A 22262-nucleotide genomic window follows, 5' to 3' on the forward strand; every position below is an offset into this window, starting at 1 on the left:
TGTAGCAGCCATATTGGTTTTAAGGTGGGCATCATTTCATTCAGAACAAACGTCATCAAAAGACTTTTGGTGAAAACCTCATTTAGATATGAACATTAATTAAGGAGAGGTATCACAAAATTTTCAAGATGGCTGCTGTAGCAGCTCTACTTGATGTCCGAGTTGTTCTATTTTCATTAATACAGACTAGACCAGGATGAATGTGTAAAGTTTCATGGCAATCCCCCAAATAGTTTAGAAGTAGTGATGACAAACTTATGCTAAAGACCAGATTGAGGTCAGACAATCTGGCATGTAATTGGTCATATTTTGAGCAAGTTTCAGTTACGGAGTTTGTTTCAGTGTAAAAATGAAATCTGGGACCAAAAATTTGTTTTGGCTTGCACAGCCAAGGAGTTTCAATTTAATGAATACTTTCTATTGAAATTAAAGAAGGAAAAAGTCTGGACCAGAAATGTGTTTTGGTTTCAAGAGGATTTGGTTTCAAGAGGATTTGGTTAGTGAGGTTTTGGTTTCAAGAGGATTTGGTTAGTGAGGTTTTGGTTTCAAGAAGATTTGGTTTCAAGAGGTTTCACTGTATCACTTAATTTTTCATTATAGCTAATTTAATTTTAAAAAGGTGGATACGGCAGTCATAGACTTAAACATGTATAAAGATCAAAACATAGTGTTTTGAAGTGATGATTCAAAAATTAATTTTCAGATTTTACCTGCTCAACCTGTCTGCAAACATTTCCATTTGTGTTGGATTAATGGTGGGGTCTACAACCGCCCAAGCTCCACCCCTGAGCTCAGCATAGGGTGGAATGTAGGTAAGCACTGGTTGCTTGTATTCAGTGAGGGCATCCACTATGTATGAGCCAAACTTCAACACCTGGTCATACATATCTGAAATGGATTGTCACAAGATGAATAAATCAAAAAAATTAATTTTTTAACAATGACAATTTTTAAAATAAAAGCAGAGTAACTCAACCACTGCTCAATTCATAGTGAAAATGATCAAAAGAACCAGCCATAATCATTATTAAACAACTACAATATATTTCTACATGTTGGTAGGTAGGGGTGGGGTGGTGAGAGAGGTTTTCTCAGTCTTTCTGGTAAAAGTTTTTGGGAAGAGCTATGACAAGAGGATTTCTTTGTTATATGCAGTAGGAATAATAAAAGCTGTTTCTTATCAGACTTAAACACAAAGCAACATTGAGTGTGTGTGATTTGGATTTTTTTACATAGCTGTAACTATTTGTCAGTCATACTGCTACAATGTCTGCAGTGTGGCAGTTTATAGTGATGTTTAGCACTGGGGCATCATGAAGCAGACATGTAGCATGATGTCCCACCCAGTCACATTATCCTGACACCAGGCCGACCAGTCCTAACACTAACCTCTTAATGCTGAGCGCCTAGCGAGGCAGCTGTTAGTACCATTTTTATAAGTCTGTGGTATGACTCAGCTGGGATTCAAACCCGCAACCTCCTGCATCTAAGGCGGATGCTCTAACCACTAGGCCACTTGAGTGGTCACAATAATGAGTGAACGATTCTGTCATTTCATAGAAATTTATCATATAGATATGGTTTCTACATACATCTGGAAAAGTATTACAAAACTGATTTGTTATAAAGCATCAATACATTAATTAAGTTCCCTGAATCTCAAACAGCTTTAAAATTGCAGGGCAGAACGTTAAGTGTGATGGAAATGTAAAATACTGAAACATGACCTTGAAGATAGCAAAAGTGTGATAGAATGGATAAAATAGCAGATGAACAAGTGGATGGAAATGAGGTTACTATGTTCCTAATTTTCTTTCAAATGGTGAGGAACAAAAATAGCAGTATAGTTTACGATGTATTTCCTGGAAATAGTTGTTGTTGTTGTTGTTGTTGTGGGGTTTAACGCCATTTTTCAGCACGATAGGCTATACATGGCGGAGGAAGAACCCGGAAAACCCCGGAAAGAACCACCGACCCACGAGAAGCTACTGGCAGGCTTTCTCACATGCCCACATTGGCTGAATCTTAGACTCGAACCGCCGCAGACAGAGGTGAGATGGCAGTGATCCGTAACGAAGAGCGCTTTAGACCACTCGGCCACTCGGGGCCCCTCCTGGAAATAGGTATATTAGAATGATATTTCCTGGAAATAGGTATATTAGAATGACATTTCCTGGAAATAGGTATATTAGAATGATATTTCCTGGAAATAGGTATACATAGCTGCCAAGTGTCCTGTTTTTTCCCTATTTGTCCCGTATTTTGGATCTGAATACAGATGTTTTTTTTTTTAAAAAACGTTTTTTTTTTAAAAAATATAAAAAATTTCCTCGTATGTTTCAGTTTAGAATGGGCACTCGGTTCCATTCTGATAGAAATGTATAACATGTATATAGCAATAGAGTTTTACAATAAGATTGGTTTATTCGAAATCGAGGCTACGATGCCTGTCTTTATCTGCCATACTGGATTTTGCAAACAGTTACCGCTGTCACTGTATCTCATCTTTGTAATATTCAACTTCTAATCATGTTGAATAGGAAAGCAGAATATTCAGAATTTTCTCCAGGAAAGACAAGAAAACAGAACTGGAAGGACAACTGTGCCATCTTGTTTAGATTTGTGAAACCATCTAGTAAAGGAGAAAACTCTACGTTTTGCAAACTGTGTAATGTGATTTCACTATTGGGCATGGAGGCACCCATGAAACAAAGAGCACAAAAAAGCTAATAAACATCAGCTTGCTGCTTCATCATATACAACTCAGCCTGAACTTAAGACGTAAATAAACACCAGAGAGAACCTTGATGTAATTCGATCAAAATTCGGTTTATTAAATTTCTTTTGGAAATTAACCTTCCTATTTCAGTTACTAGTGTTGCCGGTGATCTATTTCACATACATTTTCCAGACAGTAAAATGACAAAGGATTACTCGTATGCTAGAACGAAAACAGTTCAATAAGAAAATCACACAGAATTGAGATCATCAATGAAAGTTGATACATTCAAATTGATAATGATTGGGAAAAAAATAAGGTGTGGAAAATGCTACTATAAACAGCCTGTGTGTCTGAGTGTGTTGCACTCTTGCACCTTCTGAATGGGTACTCGAATGGAATATGGTACAACACATGCATTTTTGACATTAAATAATTATGTAAAGTACTGTCCTACTTTACTGATGGTTGTATAAGTTGTAAATAGTTACATATGCGTTAAACTTCAAAAAATCAGTATTTGTTCCTGAAAATGAGTATTTTTGTCACAAGCAGTCAGTATTTTTGTATTCGGGGGTTGGCAACTATGGGTATATTAGAATGACGTTTCCTGGAAATAGATATATTAGAATGATATTTCCTGGAAATAGGTATTACAGAATGATATTTCCTGGAAATAGGTATATTAGAATGATATTTCTTGGAAATAGGTATATTGGAATATTTCCTGGAAATAGGTACATTAGAATGATATTTCCTGGAAATAGGTATATTAGAATATTTCCTGGAAACAGGTATATTAGAATATTACCTGGAAATAGGTATATTGGAATATTTCCTGGAAATAGGTATATTAGAATGATATTTCCTGGAAATAGGTATATCAGAATATTACCTGGAAATAGGTATATTAGAATATTACCTGGAAATAGGTATATTAGAATATTACCTGGAAATAAGTATACTAAACTCATAATGTGATGATGATTTAGAATCACTTTACAGCACCTCATTTATATGGTGCCAAATCAAGGTGGAGGTTCAAACAAGGTAAAAATGAATTTCACTAAAAAAAATAAAAGTAAATGTAAATTGGAATTGTTAGTGCAAGACCTTCCTAGAACCAGCTCAATCACTGTCAGTTGTCTGCTTTGTGATCCTATGCAGAGGATAAAAGGCTTTCAGGAAGCATGCTATTTTCTATTTGAGCTTTAATGTTGCTTTCAACTCAATCCCAGTAACATTCTTCACTATTTAACAAATCTCCAGGAAAAATCAGAGATAAATATGATGGATTTTTAATGTGTACCATAACAAAAGGCAATGATAATGGACTGGCTCAATTAGTGTGGAGATACCTTGAATTATATTTTGTCATCATAGAAGACACATTATCATACCTTTCATTCCACCTGAAAATCCTCTCCAGTTGGCAAACAGGAAGAGTGGTAGTTTTTCTCTGTTGAAATCCTTAATAGCTTGGGCAGTTTTGAAGGCAGAGTCTGGAAACCACACCTGGCCTGCTTGCTGAATAACCTGCATTATAACAAAGTATACAGAATGACTAATCAAAACTGAAATTGTATTTCATACCAATTTTGTACCATAATAACAATTCCGTTTTACTTCTCTGTCTTACAAAGAGTGAAAATATCTACCTAAAGCATATACTACTGAAATCATTTAATACCTAAAGTATATATTACCTAAAGTATAAACAACCTTAAACACATTCAAAGCATATACTACCTAAAGCATATAATACCTAAAGCATTTATTACCTAAAGCAAATACTACCTAAAGCATTTAATACCTAAAGTATATATTACCTAAAGCATAAGCTACCTGAAACATATCCAAAGCATATAATACCTAAAGCATATAATATCTAAAGCATATAATATCTAAAGCATATACTACCTAATGCATATACTACATAAAGCATATATTACCTAAAGCATATAATACCTAGAGCATATACTAACTAAAGCATATACTACCTAATGCATATACTACATAAAGCATATAATACCTAATGCATATGCTACCTAAAGTACATTTTACTGGCTGAAATCATCAGAAATGTGTACCAAAAAAGCAGACTTGTCCTAAAATACCAATACTGAAAGTCAAGACAAAGCAAGAAAAGAATGTATTGTTGTTTAAATTTATGGCAACTTAGACATCTACAACAGTATATATTTACTGCATTAAGTTTTAGCTCCATTGGCAGAAAAAGCAAAATAAAATCTGGCACAACACAGTTTTCCAACTATGTAGCAATATTTGTATGTATGCATAAGGTTTAACACTACATCGGCATAAATAGGGCAATATAGTGCAGAAAAATCAAACAAAAATCATCAAATCAAAAAGTAGGAAACAAAAAAAGGAAAAATCCTTAAAATACCAAGTCAGGTTGTTAATAAGTAAATCTAACTTTTTTTTAAAAGACCACCTTCTCAGCATGAACATAATTACTTGATGCTCTCCAGGTAAAAAAAAAAACTGTCTCCATCAGTTGCGTCTTACAACATGTGGTTTGGTGGTATTAGGTCTATTCTACATCCTGAAGCAGGCTGGGGGATTGGCCACACTGAACAAAATTAAAACAACAAAATAAAAATAAAACTTGTTTTCATAATATTTAAGTAGTAATTACTGAATTTACTTTTTAAGTAACATGGATTCAATTAACTACTAACATGTGCTTCAGAATCTAGATTCGCTGGGTCAGCTGGAATTGTAACTTCCACTGTTCTTGTCTCTACACCGATCACACCAACTGGAATACCTCCAAGTCTGAAATGCACAAACAGCAGTTATTATTTGTTTTACTTTCAAGACTACCATGAATTCCCTTTATCTGTTGGGTATCAATTCCTCTGCTGCCAACAAACCACAAATTTAAAGACCCTATGAAATGCCTATAAAGATTCAATGATTAGAGGTATCTTTCCATCAATAGGTGAGGATGAAAATATAATTGTTGCACAAATACAAAAAAGCACTTTTAAATCTTTTTACTGCTTGCTTTAGCAGAGATGCCAATACATAAGCATGTTTATCATGAATTTTAGCATACATTGTTTGGAATCTAGGCTGACCATCAGGAATGGATAACATGTTTGCTAAAAGTCACAAATTTCTATACAATCATTCTGCATCTTCCTTTGAGCTTGAGTGGGACATGATGCTACATGTCTGTGGCATGATGCCCCAGTGCTAGACATCACCAAAAACTGCAACACACCAGACATCGTAGCGATATGACTGAAAAATTGTTAAGCTATGTTAAAAAATCAGAATCACACACAAACACCTCTGAGCCGTATATACCTACAAACAGTCAGTCTATAAAAACCTATAAACAGTCTACAGCTGACCTACACATGCCTATCAACAGCCTGTCTAAAGTCAGCCTATATATACCTATAAACAATCAACCTATACATACCTATCAAAAGTCAGCCAACATATACACCAATAAAAAGTCAGCCAATATATACACCAATAAACAGTCAGCCTATACAAACCTATAAACAGTCAGCCCATACAAACCTATAAACAGTCAGCCCATACATGCCTATAAACAGATGGCCTATACATACATATAAAGAGTAAAACTATACATACATATAAACAGTCAGCCTATACATGACTATAAACAGTTGGCCTATACATACCTATAAACAGTCAGCCTATATATACCTATAAACAGTCAGCCTATACATGACTATAAACAGTTGGCCTATACATACATATAAACAGTCAGCCTATATATACCTATAAACAGTCAGCCTATACATGACTATAAACAGTCAGCCTATACATGACTATAAACAGTTGGCCTATACATACATATAAACAGTCAGCCTATATATACCTATAAACAGTCAGCCTATATATACCTATAAACAGTCAGCCTATACATGACTATAAACAGTCAGCCTACACATGACTATAAACAGTTGGCCTATACATACATATAAACAGTCAGCCTATATATACCTATAAACAGTCAGCCTATACATGACTATAAACAGTCAGCCTATACATGACTATAAACAGTTGGCATATACATACATATAAACAGTCAGCCTATATATACCTATAAACAGTCAGCCTATACATGACTATAAACAGTTGGCCTATACATACATATAAACAGTCAGCCTATATATACCTATAAACAGTCAGCCTATACATGACTATAAACAGTCAGCCTATACAGGACTATAAACAGTTGGCCTATACATACATATAAACAGTCAGCCTATATATACCTATAAACAGTCAGCCCATACATGACTATAAACAATCAGCCTATACATGACTATAAACAGTCAGCCTATATATACCTATAAACAGTCAGCCCATAGATGACTATAAACAATCAGCCCATACATACATATAAACAGTCAGCCCATACATGCCTATAAACAGTTGGCCTATACATACATATAAACAATCAGCCTATACATGCCTATAAACAGTCACACTAAACATACCTATAAACAGTCAGCCTATACATATTATGTCCTATGAAAATGAACTATGTTGGGGGTCCGCAATTTAGGGTTTTCTATGTAGCCCCTATTTTTGACATGCATTCATAAAATGTTCTTGATCAAATGTAAGGTTAAAACTACGACAGATTTCTTGTTTCAGGTTAAAATGTACCAATAAAATTGAGTTTAACAAACATTCGTATCAAGCCAAAGTATTCAGATGTGTAAACAGTTGCCTATCTGAAAAACGTAGTCATGACAAACATTACCAGACCTCTACCAGAAGAACAACTCATGTCACAACAAGAACTTTATGGGTTAATGATTAAATTAAAATTGTGTACTGGGTAGAGTACGGTTTTATTTAAGCAAGTTCTTGTGCATCACTGATTTCCAAATGCATGAATTTATACATGTTTGGCATGATTTGTGCACTTACATGCCTTGTCAGCATCTCTGAATATGATGCTAAAATTTACTGTGACCATGCTTAAAACTATCAAATTTGGATCTATACATGCAGAAAATGATGTGTGTGTGTGTGATTTGAATTTTTAATGTAGCATTAACAATTTTAGTCATACTGCTAAAATGTCTGCAGTGTGGCAGTTTATAGTGATGTTTAACACTGGGGCATCATGCCACAGACATATAGCATCATGTCCCACTCAGTCCCATTATTCTGACACCAGGCTGACCAGTCCTAACACTGACCTTTAAATGCCGAGTACCATGCAAGGCAGCTGCTTGTACCATTTTTGTAAGTCTTTGGTATGACTCTGCTGGGGTTTGAACAAGCAACCTTCCATATCCAAGGCAGATGCTCTAACCACTTAGGCCACTGAAGCGGTCCATACAATGATAATATTCTGGTTATTTTATAAAAGCAGGAAGACTCTTATGGTTTTGATCTGCAATTGTATTCATGTGTTTCTTAATAAATGATCATCTCCTGTTAAGATTGAAAGGAAATTAAGATTTGAGCTCCCTGCAGTCTCTCCTCCTCAGTTATTTCATAAGAAGCATGCTTGTCCCTGGTGTCATGCTCTCATGCAGAATTATCAGGACAAAAGCACAGCCATTACAATAGTATACAGCATAAGACAACTACAATTAAAGATGGATTTACTAAATCTAGCCCATAAATTAATACTGCATTTATAAATCTGAGCTGCCTCCCTTGAAGTAAACTTGATCTAAAATTCCAATATATCTATATTTTGTTACTAACTTTAGTAAGACCATACAGTCTGAGACTGTTATTCGTAATACAAACTATATTTAGAACAGAACTATGCTACAGACACCGAGGAACTGGAATCCCTCCAAGTCAAAAACATGAGCTTTAATCATGGTATATTCATACCCCTGGTGCAGGCATGCACAACTTCCTTCAGCGTGCGAGTCTGACAGCAATTTTTAAATGCATGCTGCATGATGTAAATATGACCTGATAAAACCAGGCTGAATGTGGCTCACCTGCCATAGATTGTACATGCCTGCCCTGTAGGGCTTTAGGTTATATGAACTGCAGTGAAAGTGTTGTCCTCAAGTTATACAGCATCTAGCATCTTACTATGCAGTCACAAAGACACACTCTGATTTGAAATATCTGAATAATATTTTCTTATTATACCCCACCTGGCTCGTCCAACTACCACAGTCTGTGCCCAAGGTTGTAAAGTCTCGGTGAAAGAGTTCTTGTCAAAGAAACCACTTTGCCACTCACCCTTCCTCTCTGAAATTAAATATGAGGAAATAGTATATCTAATGACTGTATGTTGCTAACATTTAACACAAAGTTAAACTGGCTGTAGTTAAGTACACAATTACAAGACATGTTTATGTTCAGGAAACAGATTTTATTTATATTAAACCCAACACTGTAGCTGCTACTATGAACCTTGTACAAGAATATATGAAGGTTATAGACAATGAACTTACATTCAATTTTAATAGACTCATTCAAGGCTTAATTTGATTAACGTCAACAATTCATGTATCATATGATTACAGAAACATACCAGGAAGAATGCTATTTATACATCTATTGTATATGAAAAAAATGTAATTGTAACACAACTAGTCCATTTCATGGTTTAAATTAATCATAGTATATCATGTGACAAATGAATGTAATAAAATTTAGCTATCTGAATTTTATAATTGGCCTGTATTAACATAAATAAAACAACTGAGAACCACCAATATCGCACCTGGATGAGGTCTGCCACCCAACATCCATCTTGGATCATAAGGGGCCTTGGTGGGTAAAAACTCTACATTCCTCTCCACTGGGTCATGGATCTTGAGAATTGGAAGTGGTGCTCCTTGGAACTGGGAGAAAATAAAACAAGAGTCATCTAGGGATGGCAAATCTCCCCAGTTCCCTATCTATGTAAAGATTCCAATGGAAAGTACCCTTTGTTCCAATACTCTCAATTATTTTGCTATTAATGCTAGCTGACTCAATTTTCATACAGTAGAACCTGTCTTGAAAGACCACACATTTACCAAAAAATTCTGGTCACTCAAGACTTGTCATAATACTGTGCTATCAATAAATCCATGCATAAATAATTTAGTCACTTAGGACAGGTAGTTCTTCATAGCAGAGGCCTTTCAGGACAGGTTGTACTGTGTTACATTGTGGCCAAGTATCTTCAGTTTTATACTACTGATTTTACATTTTGTTTCCATGGTAACAATAAATATTGAATGCAGAAAATACTAAGTACCAAATGGCACCTCTACAGGACTTGCCTGACATGTGTACCAAATCTGTTTGAATACCTTAATGTTTGAAAGCTATGCTCCAGAATTTTTTTTTTTTACAAATAGATGGACACAGCAAAAACTATATCTGCTTTACTGCATACTGCAGGGTGGGGGTGTTTGGGGTGTCAAAGTTTGCGTTTAAAAAGTAAGTTTAAAAGTTTAAAACTGAAAATAAAAAATTGTGGCTCTTTTCTCACCAGAGAAACATACTTGTTAGAAATGGTGTGAAAACAAGCATTTGCATCAATAGATTGCTATATGTTTGACCAGTCGGTGACAAAACTGTAAATGGAATTTAAATCATGTAAAATAAAAAGTTTTGCTGCCTACTAGAAAATCCTTGGTTACGAGAAATTACCCATGAGGCATGATCTGATGATGTCATAAGGTAATATTCTGAACATTCAAAATGAACATGAAATGTGTGAAATATTTAAAAAAACTGGTATTGAATATCTGAACTTAGAATGGAATAATTCTTAAACTATTTATTTGTGAACGGAAATAAAAAGACCATGAGAGATAGAGAAAGAGAGAGAGGAGGGAGACAGTTAGTTGACCATATGCCTTTCTTCATAACATACCTTTGGAAGATATGACAGCCATTTCAGGATTTTGTAGCATCCCTCAAAGTCATCAGTTGCTATATCATGGCTAACACCATTGTTGTACATGATTTGTATCCCTCCCAGCTGGTTGTTACTGGTATACACTTCACGCCCCAGAACCTAATATGACATAATAATAGCATCAATATCCTAAACCAATACTGGATCACAAGTATATTAATATCATACACGAGAGTCCCTCAAAGAAACTAATGCTCTAGTGAATGAAAAGAATTTCCAGGAATTAAGACTGTTTCCTTTTTTTAAAACTGTAGATGTTGAAACCATCTCTTGTATTTCTGAGCAATAACAAGATTCTGATGCAACTCTCTATTCAGAAGAAATAGTTATACAAAGATTTTCAAGATGGCTGCAATGGTCAACATATTAGTTTTCAGATCTGCACCATTCTAATTTGGATCAGCTATTGAAAATCCATGCTGATATGACACTCCATTCTTCTGGAATGGCAATAACAATCTTTTGAAATGGTCACTGTGGCAGCCATATAGAACATTCAAGTGGCACCATTTTCATTTAGGACCAACTAGATCATGGGATGAATGTGTGTGTGTTTATAAGATTTCATGACAATCTTCCAGGTACAGCTCTCCCTCGATGACTCGCGCACAACTGGGTCCACAAACATAGACCGCACTATAAGTGAGGCGTGAGTTATCGAGGGACTTCAAAAAATTAAAGAAAACAAATGGCTTTCACATCAAGAAAACTGGGGGGGGGGGAGCGGCATTAGGGAACTGGGCTGTTTATTGACTGAACCTCTATTTTACAATCATGTCGATAATAATTTTTAATAACGTGCTTTTTCTAATGAAGTTGTTCATTATTCTGTTTAAATAACATTTATTTTTAAAATGTCCAACATATAAAAGATCGTTCCAACTGGTTTCTACAACCACCACGTGTACATGAAAAAAGTCTGTGTATTACATCACTGCTTTTTGTTTTCTTGATGAGTCTGGTTCCTGTACTGGTGTTTAATATTATCCTGCTAAATTGGGAGTCCACACATCAGGGAACTAGACTAACTGTTGCTACACCTCCAAACAAGATTCCTTTTTTTTTCAAAAACACGCAACATTTTATTCGTGAGACAATCGTCTATGTTTAAACTCAATTTATGTATTGCTCAATTAGTACAACATTGATGCAGTGATTTCATTGGAATTAATAATGAAACTTCTTATAATCCTTGAGGATATCTCTAAGTGCCAGTTCAAGAATTCTCTGAAACTCGCTTGCCCACAATGGTCTGTATCTGCGAAAGCAAGCTCCTTTTTTGACAAAGTATTCATTTTGCTTGGCTGCCTTGTTATCTCTGATCACAGTTATGAAAGAGTCGGTTAATTTAAGGTAGTTTATGTTACATACACAATAACATTCATAAGTGTTTGATTGATCAAATGAAGTGAGTTAACCTGACATACAACCGGGCCTGCTAGATTTTAAGTTTGTAGGATTTTCGTGCCTTTTAACTTTTCTTTTATTTCACCTCCTTTATTTGATTCAAAAGACATAATTAACGTGATAATACAAAGGAGGCCAGCTTTTAATTCAATGCAACAATACAACAAATACTTCCAGAAGTCAGTTATCAAAACATGGTCAGCACTTAATTACGTTCTCAGAGAAATGCTCATGGACATGGCTGTTACGGTAGATTGATGCATTTTACATTAAATTAGAAGAGGACACATTGCATTCATGACGATTACACTTAAAAGGAACTAAAAGATAGAACTAGAACACAAATTTCAATTGATAATTTTTTAAATTTAATTTGTATTTATTTATTAAAGTACTGCCTCCACTTGGCGTAAGTGACATTTTCATTGATCGAAACTTCTTTACGTATCGTTAATTGCGATGTACTAGGAATGTCGTTTGGAAAGAAAATATAAAAAAATTTAGGATCTATTTTTAAATTTGATATTTCATAGTGATGATTAAAATTTCCAGGTCCTATCTACCGTTTTCAACGATAAAAGGAAAAATACATCAAAGTTTCCGTTACCATTTTGATCGCGATTTTCTTCAAGTTCACAAACAGGGATCAATTTTTTGGGGTATTTTCTGGTTTAAAAAACGGGATCCATGCCTGACCCCTCCTGTTATAAGTGGGTTTGCGAGTTATCAGGGTGCGAGTTATCGAGGAAGTGGTGTAGTTTAGAAGAATTATAATAACAAGCTTGTACTAATGGATGGATGGATGATGGACAGAAAGATGAAAGACAATGGACAACAGTACATCTCATAATCTCTTTTGGTCTTTGACCAGTAATGCTAACAACAGAATCTACTCATAACACACCATGGGCGACAAGTAACAAAAGTATGCAGATAACAGAAACAAATGAACTTTAAACAGTAATATTATAATATCATTAACTTAAATAACCTGATATTAAATTACTTTTCTCTCTAATTCATGTATTAATTAAAATTAATTTTCCTGAATATTTTGTCTTGAAAATTAATATCTTTATTGTTAGTGTATTAATGCAACACACAAGTTCAATGCTGGTTGGAAATGGTCTAGGCAGGTAAGATTGTAATATATCACTGCCTGCCAGTAAAGAACACCTTCATTACAATATTACTTTGTTTTCTTTTACCAATAAAGAATTCTGGTTGCATTTCCATTGTTTGTGTTTTGTTTGGAAAACTACATATGTGTATATAATGCAACTCATAATGAGTATGAACTGGAATTTAATTGATAGAATCACTGCACTTTAATTTTTGCAAACTCTGTTCAGGATCATGACCATCAAATATATAATTTTGTTTGATCTTTTTGATTAAAGAATTAACAGAACTGACTTATTCAAGCCCACCAAATCACTGGAAACTTATCTAAGAACATGATCCAGTGTATAATAATGTATGCAAATTGCTGATTGGAGTCAGTTTTTAAAACGATATTGTTTTGCAACATAAAGATTGTCTTTAACAACAGAAATCACTGAAATGATATATCCATTTATATTAACTTAATCTGAAAATCTAAAGTCCATTTCTTGGGCATAGCTAAAGAATTATGTGAGGTAGACAAACTTTGAGGTATTAAGTGCAGAGTGGGGGGTCCCCATTATGCTAGCAAGATTCTGGGCCCTACCCCAAAAAACTTTTAAAACAAAAAGAGGTGAATTCTGAACGGACAAGTGCAGGTATGGGGATTATAAGTTTTCATATTTCTTTTTATTTCAAGATCTCTTGCAGTTTTGCATTTTGTTTGAAGGTAGCTAACCTGCATATTTTCCTTTAAAAAATGCTTGCGACAATCTTGATAATGCTACACCAAACACGGAAATGGCTGACCCAAATATGAGGTAAATCACTTGGAGTGGTTCAGGAAATTAATTATCGACCATCACTAAATGTAACATTAAAGTTCCATCTTAATTGCTTTTATTTTCCATGGGCTTTAATGAAATGTATTTGGTATCTGGAAAATTAATTTATGATAGAAAACTATCATAAAATCTGGAAATATCTTGTCCAAAAAATTGGAGGGTGTGGTTATTTAGGTTAAGTATGGCATTTCTGTAAACTCACTCAATTATGCACATATTCCTCTATACTGATATATTTTGCATGCTCAAAAGAAAAGTTCAACTTATCAATTGATTAAACCACTTTCTGTTTGGAGTGCAGAAAATTATTTACATCTATTTTATTTGTGTACACTTAATACATGGTAGATGCTTATCTACAATATTCATATTATCAAAATAACTCATTTTTAAATTTATAATTTTATCAGAAACTAATACAACAAATAAAACTATAAAAAAGTAAAAAATGTTTTTTGTTTAAAAGAGAATAAAATACCACAAGTAATTACTCACAAGTTGAATCCAACTGCAAAATAAACAGACCCAGCTCTGCCATGTGTAATGCATGTGTGCGTGATTAGGATTTGTAACGTAGCTTTAACAATTTTTCAGTCATATCCCTATGATGTCTGCAGTGTGGCAGTTTATAGTGCATTGTGTAATGCACTGGCAGTTTTGTTAAGAGTAATTAGCATAACAAAGACCATGATCTATTGGTGTATTTACTGATGGCAGATCAGGGTCTTTGTTGTTTGCAGTTGGACATGACTTCAAGATATATGGTAAATCTCCTCTATTTGACTTTATCACAATTTGGCGAATATCATTAGCATTATCTTTGTTATATGAACTTGAATTTTTTTAATGCATGTCACAGCACCATCCCTTGATGCTGCAAAATACTGTTACTGAATTATCAAACACATTTTGAGTACAAATTCACATCTTTGGTGAATTTATGCTAATAATTATAGCCTTAGAAAAACTGATACAAATTCTGATTCCTAAAGGGTTCCATTACAGTTGGTTATTTCCAACTAAACTTTAATTATTATGAAATATATTATACTAATGAAGATCTGACCTTGTTGAGGGCACCAGCCCCAGTCAGGATGATATGGGAATTTTCCACCTGTATAATTCTCTGTCCCAGCCGAACCAAGTAAGCTCCAATACCAATAGCTCGACATGTGACCTGTGACAAATAAAGGTTGAGTTTGCTTAATTCAACTGTGACAAATAAAGATCGAGTTTGCTTAATTCAACTGTGACAAATAAAGACTGAGTTTGCTTAATTCAATTTATTTCAACCTTTAAGCTTCTGATGATGCAACTAATCAATTCATTAAGCTAAAAGGGATTAAAAACAACAAGCCTTGGTACTGGCTACATTTTTATTGCTATATCATTCACACTGTCATCTGTAACCTTTTATGTCTTGGATTACTTCAGCCTTACAAGGAAAGCTATAAACAAAAATAGAACCAAAATGGTGAGTATTAAAAGAAATGCAATTAAACTGATTAAGGATAAATAGACGTGAATATTAACTTGACACCGAGATCTACTCTTTGCAAGAAGAGCATCCATATATAGTGGCCCCTCGCTATGAAGCCACTCAATAAAATACAAACCTAATATAACACATAGGGCACTGATTCCCAGCATTCCCACTTACTTTTGCAGTGGGGGATACATTCATCCCAATTGGTAAAAACTAATGATATATGGATATACTGGGAGGTACATTTGTTTGGAAAACCAAATCTGTGGTAAATGGTGGTGTAATATTTTTCAACCAGAATGTAATATGTGTAATTTGTAACACAATATATTCATTAACTTAAGAGCAGCAGATGGTTCTGACTTCACTGTTAATTCATAACCATGATCAAAAAACTGATATGTAAAATTCAACTGAACAGATACCTTTAAAACATTTCCAATTTGTAGTATGCCAAAAATAATCCATGTGTCCTATTAATTTTCATTTCTTCTGGGCAGTAGTTTCCAAATATATTTCAATGTCAATGTCAGCCCCACTGTATGTATATTTCAACAATAAATTTCTGTATTGCACAATCTGTGCATGAATAACAAGCTGTCATGCTTATATGTATAACATGCCTACCATAGGTAACATTTGAATAAATGACTGGATAATGATGTACTCAACAACCATAGTGTGTTGATATTACATTCACAGTAGAGTATCTTGGTCTACAGGCTGCTTGTCCAGTAGACTAGAGGCAAGCAGCTATTTGATCATGATTACAAATTATTATGAGGGCCGTGAGTGGTCGAGTGGTCTAAAGTGCACACCGTTACGGATCACTAGCTGAGTGGTCTAAAGCTCACACTGTTATGGATCACTGCCATCTCACCTCTGTCTGTGTGGGTTCGAATCTCAGGCTCGGCTAATGTGGGTACGTGAGAAAGCCTGCCAGTAGCTTCTCGTGGGTTGGTGGTTCTTCACGGGGTTTTCCAGGGTTCTTCCTCCACCAGTTATGCTGGCCACCATGTATAGCCTATCTCATGCTGAAAAATGGCATTAAACTCTACAACAACAACAAATTTGAACATGCATATGGAGTGACCTGAGTGTTGGAACATGTATAAACAAAGTCAGGGTCTTTGCTGTTTGTTCTACTGATTACTCTTAGCAAAGTGCACAGATCCAGATCTGCTGGTGCATTATGTGACATGAAATCTGGGTCTATGCAGTTGATGTGACTTATAAATGAGTGTATAGTGTAGTGTTTCTCTTTGGATACTGCTTCTTACCAAACTGATGGTAACAATGTCGTTATAGGCCTGTGAGGTTTCACCAGCAATCATGCCAGAACCTCGTAAACACTCAACTCCAATCCCATCTTCTCTTCCTGAAAAAGGGGTAAAAATGATTGCAATTTTTATCATTTTCCATAGCTCCATTAACAAGATTAAAACAAGGTGTACATAACTAATTTATTGGCCCTATTTCTACAAAAATTTGCACCTACACCTCAAAGTAAGCGAATACACTTTGGTTGCAATGCATGCAATGGAATTTTCAACAAGGCATGGAGTTTGTTCCACCAAAAAAATACAATAAGAAAAGCCTGCAATGTAACTGAATCAAAACTACCCCTAAAATTCAAATCATGCAATGCACACAGTACAATATCATATGCAAGCAAACTCCAATTGTAGGATACATAACAATTTTAAGTCAACTAATGTGAACCAGTAAAGGATAATTCAGTCTCAATGTTCATGCAAGCAATTTGTAGCCAATATGTAATTTAATTACGACAAATTCAACTACAAAAACTATTTTCTTATTGAGCAAGATAAAACTGTAAACTTTTCTATTGTTTGTCACCAAATGAACTTTGCCTCCATACTTAGAGAGAGATAGGGGAAGAGGTCAATAAATGTTCAACCATGGGTCTACAATTCATCACAAACACTATCTGTAAAGGAGCTAAATGTGTGAATATTAAAAGCTAACAATGCTTATTTAGGGTAAATGGCATGTTTTTCATCTGACCTGTGTTCTAGATGAGTGATCTGCTTTTGTGAGACAAAGATTTTGAGAAAGATTCTGATTTGTAGTATTGTACAATGAACAGAATAACAATATATCTTGATGTAGCAAGTTTTAAGAAAATTTAGGTTATCAACATGTACATTAAAATACAAGCATTTACTAACAAGGCTCAATTAAAAGAGCTCCTGCACACAAAAATCTAAAGAATGTTGTTATGCTCATGGTATTCATGATCAAAAAGAGGCCAAGAAAAAACAAACACAACAAGACAAGTCCTGTGCTGAAGGAACTACACTGATAACAGAAAAGCATCATACCTGGATATCATTGTCAAGACTACTTTAATAACAGGATGGAAAGGACATGTAGTTGGTCCTTGTTAGTAAATGCTTGTATTTCATATTTTTTCTTTTCTAAAACGTTCTTGTATTTGCTACAGTAATATAAGCATAAATTAACACGTAATACATATTTTAAAAAAACAGCAACATCATTTGAATGTAAGGATAGTATGATAATCAAGCAATCCAATAAGCAATATAGCTGTCATCCGAATATCAGAATGGGGCTCTAAGTGGCCAGTATCAAAATGGGGCTCAGGGTGGCCAATATCAGAATGGGGTTCAGAGTGGCCAATATCAGAATGGGGTTCAGAGTGGCCAATATCAGAATGGGGCTCAGGGTGGCCAATATCAGAATGGGGCTCTGGGTGGCCAATATCAGAATGGGGCCCAGGGTGGCCAGTATCAGAATGGGGCTCTGGTGGCCAATATCAGAATGGGGTTCAGAGTGGCCAATATCAGAAAGGGGTTCAGAGTGGCTAATATCAGAAAGGGGCTCTGGGTGGCCAATATCAGAATGGGGCTCTGGGTGGCCAATATCAGAATGGGGCTCTGGGTGGCCAATATCAAAATGGGGCTCAGGGTGGCCAATATCAGAATGAGGCTCTGGGTGACCAATATCAGAATGGGGCTCTGGGTGTCTAATATCAGAATGGGGCTCTGGGTGGCCAATATCAGAATGGGGCTCTGGGTGGCCAATATCAGAATAGCGCTCAGGGTGGCCAATATCAGAATGGGGCTCTGGGTGGCCAATATCAGAATGGGGCCCAGGGTGGCCAGTATCAGAATGGGGCTCTGGTGGCCAATATCAGAAAGGGGCTCTGGGTGGCCAATATCAGAAAGGGGCTCTGGGTGGCCAATATCAGAATGGGGCTCTGGGTGGCCAATATCAGAATGGGGCTCTGGGTGGCCAATATAAGAATGTGGCTCAGGGTGGCCAATATCAGAAAGGGGCTCAGGGTGGCCAATATCAAAATGGGAATCTGGGTGGCCAATATAAGAATGTGGCTCAGGGTGGCCAATATCAGAATGAGGCTCTGGGTGGCCAATATCAGAATGGGGCTCTGGGTGTCTAATATCAGAGTGGGGCTTTGGGTGGCCAATATCAGAATGGGGCTCTGGGTGGCCAATATCAGAATAGCGCTCAGGGTAGCCAATATCAGAATGGGGCTCTGGGTGGCCAATATCAGAATGGGGCTCAGGGTGGCCAATATCAGAATGAGGCTTTGGGTGGCCAATATCAGAATGGGGCTCTGGGTGTCTAATATCAGAATGGGGCTCTGGGTGGCCAATATCAGAATGGGGCTCTGGGTGGCCAATATCAGAATAGCGCTCAGGGTGGCCAATATCAGAATAGGGCTCAGGGTGGCCAATATCAGAATGGGGCTCAGAGTGGCCAATATCAGAATGGGGCTCTGGGTGGCCAATATCAGAATGGGGTTCAGAGTGGCCAATATCAGAATGGGGCTCAGGGTGACCAATATCAGAATGGGGCTCTGGGTGGCCAATATCAGAATGGGGTTCAGAGTGGCCAATATCAGAACGGGGCTCTGGGTGGCCAATATCAGAATGGGGCTCTGGGTGGCCAATATCAGAATGGGGCTCAGGGTGGCCAATATCAGAATGGGGTTCAGAGTGGCCAATATCAAAATGGGGTTCAGAGTGGTCAATATCAGAATGTTGTTGTTATAGGGTTTAACGCCATTTTTCAGCACAAGATAGGCTATACATGGCGGCCAGTATTAGTGGTGGAGGAAGAACCCAGGAAATCCCCGGAAAGAACCACCGACCCTTGAGAAGCTACTGGCAAGCTTTCTCACATACCCACATTGGCCGAATCCAAGACTCGAACCTACGCAGACAGAGGTGAGATGGCAGTGATCCGTAACGGACAGCACTTTAGACCACTCGACCACTCGGGGCCCCAATATCAGAATGGGGCTCTGGGTGGCCAATATTAGAATAGGGTTCAGAGTGGCCAATATCAGAATGGGGCTCTGGGTGGCCAATATCAGAATGGGGCTCTGGGTGGCCAATAGTAGAAAGGGGCTCAGGGTGGCCAATATCAGAATGGGGCTCAAGGTGGCCAATATCAGAATGGGGCTCAGGGTGGCCAATATCAGAATGGGGCTCAGGGTGGCCGATATCAGAATGGGGCTCAGGGTGGCCAATATCAGAATGGGGCTCTGGGTGGCCAATATCAGAATGGGGCTCTGGGTGGTCAGTATCAGAATGGGGCTCAGGGTGGCCAATATCAGAATGGGGCTCTGGGTGGCCAATATTACAATGGACAATGGGGCTTTGAGTGGCCAATATCAGAATGGGGCTCTGGGTGGCCAATATTACAATGGATAATGGGGCTTTGGGTGGCCAATATCAGAATGGGGCTCAGAGTGGCCAATATCAGAATGGGGCTCAGGGTGGCCAATATCAGAATAGGGCTCTGGGTGGCCAAAATCAGAATGGGGCTCAGGGTGGCCAATATCAGAATAGGGCACAGGGTGGCCAATATCAGAATGGGGCTCTGGGTGGCAAAGTGATAACAGGTGCTTGCCTGTACAGATCACTCATATTTTACCTTTGTCATTATGGGTTTTTGAGTCTTGGCCCGACCAATGTGGGCATGTGAGAAACATACAGGTAGCTTTCAGTGAGTCAGTGATTCTTCCCTGGCTCTTTCTCCAAATATACTGACTGCCATGTATAGCATAACATGTGATACATAATGGCATTAAAGTCAAAAACTTAGATGAGGTCTTGATCCTGTCTATAAATGAAAAATTAGGAAAGTGACCTGGTTACACTGATATCATCACTGCTGCTGAACACAAACTTGACAAAGTATAATATATACATATGCACAAAGTCAACCAATGTACACACAGCTGATAGTACATGCAGCCTTCATGTACAAAGTCAATGTACACACAGTTGATAGTACCTTTATGTATAAAGTCAACCAATGTACACACAGTTGATAGTCCTTTATCTACAAATTCAATCAATGTACACACAGCTGATAATACTTGCAGCCTTTATGTACAAAGTCAACATACACAGAGTTGATAGTACGTGCAGCCTTTATGCACAGAGTCAACCAATGTACACACAGTTGGCAGTACCATAATGTACAAAGTCAATCAGTGTACAGTAATACTCCACTTAATGCTGCTCCATTTAGCGGTGTTTCATTATAGTGCACATGCTCTGTACTGTTATTTCCCAGTGCGGCCATTACCAAAAATCGCTTAGTCATTCAGTGCACTTTGTGCAGAATACATACACGCAGTCAGCTACTGTACACATTGTTTGACAAAAAGCATATTTTCCAGCACTATTCACCTATCATGTCTGGAAAAAAGGCCTGCAAATGATGTTAGTGCATCTAAGATGCAAAGAAAAGCATTTGCTTGGATGTGAAACTACAAGTGTTAAGGGAGGCTGGTGAGCATCAAGTTGATGTGAGCGCTTCTTTAAACACAGTAATGTCCATGATAAGAACAATTATAAAAATGCAGACAAGAGCCTTTGCAACTATGACCTCGAAACTGTCAGCAGCAAAGGTATCTCATTCAAGAAGCTATTTGCTTGAAGAAATGGAAAGAAGGCTTAGTATTTGGGTGGATGATCACATGCCCTTAAGCAAACTTATAATAATGGAAAAGGCAAGAAGCATCTTCACACATATTCAAGAAGAAAAAGGAGATGTGTCAGAAACATTTACAGCTAGCAGAGGTTGGTTTGGATCATTTAAAGGTGCATTATCCTCCATAGCATACATATCACTGGTGAAGCAGCTAGTGCGGATACAAAGGCAGCCCAGGTATTTCCTGCAGCTCTGAAAGCCATCATCGAGCGAGGCAACTATCATCCTGAACTTGTCTTTAATGTGGATGAAATGGGCCTTTTTTGGAAAAGGGTGCCTTCTCGCACTTGTATATCCTGTGAAGAAACAGGATTCAAAGCTGAAAAGGACCAGTTAACTCTCTTGCTAGGGAGCAATGCTAAAGGTGACTTTAAGTTAAAGTCAATGCTTGTATATCATTCCCAAACAATAAGAGCAATGAAAGGAATTTTAAAATCAAGTCTACCAGTGATCTGGGACTCGAATAAGAAGGCTTGGGTGACAATTGATGTTTTTCCAAATTGGTTTGTTTCACATTTTTGCCCATCTGTGAAGCGTTATTGTGAGGGATGCAACATTGAACCTAAAGCATTGTTGTTGCTTCATAATGCTCCAGGCCACCCTGATAATCTAGACACACTATGAACCTCCATTCCTGCAGAAGTGCTTTACCTTCCTCCCAACACCACTTCATTAATACAACCGATGGCTCAGGGAGTAATATCAAATATTAAGGCCTACTACCTCAACCACACTTTCAAGAAACTCATAGAAAAAACAGAGGTTGAA

The 22262-nt window shown here is 36.9% G+C and overlaps 1 protein-coding gene across 3 annotated transcripts in view; it reads right to left on the reverse strand.

The window, feature by feature from the left end:
• The window catches only part of LOC149797203 (acetyl-CoA carboxylase-like), a 197716-nt gene that overhangs the window by 13952 nt on the left and 161502 nt on the right, over positions 1 to 22262 (reverse strand). For all 3 annotated transcript variants that reach the window (XM_089961889.1, XM_089961888.1, XM_089961890.1), the window contains exons 44-51: positions 16760 to 16857; positions 15060 to 15170; positions 10593 to 10736; positions 9447 to 9567; positions 8872 to 8968; positions 5425 to 5521; positions 4120 to 4255; positions 711 to 888 (exon numbers count right to left, since the gene is read on the reverse strand). In XM_089961889.1, the coding sequence (XP_089818015.1) occupies positions 711 to 888; positions 4120 to 4255; positions 5425 to 5521; positions 8872 to 8968; positions 9447 to 9567; positions 10593 to 10736; positions 15060 to 15170; positions 16760 to 16857 (982 nt within the window). The remainder of the gene's footprint in view (positions 1 to 710; positions 889 to 4119; positions 4256 to 5424; positions 5522 to 8871; positions 8969 to 9446; positions 9568 to 10592; positions 10737 to 15059; positions 15171 to 16759; positions 16858 to 22262) is intronic.

This window comes from Sinohyriopsis cumingii, chromosome 6, assembly GCF_028554795.1.
Source record: "Sinohyriopsis cumingii isolate HCF-2022 chromosome 6, ASM2855479v2, whole genome shotgun sequence".
NCBI classification, from domain to species: Eukaryota; Metazoa; Mollusca; class Bivalvia; order Unionida; family Unionidae; genus Sinohyriopsis; species Sinohyriopsis cumingii.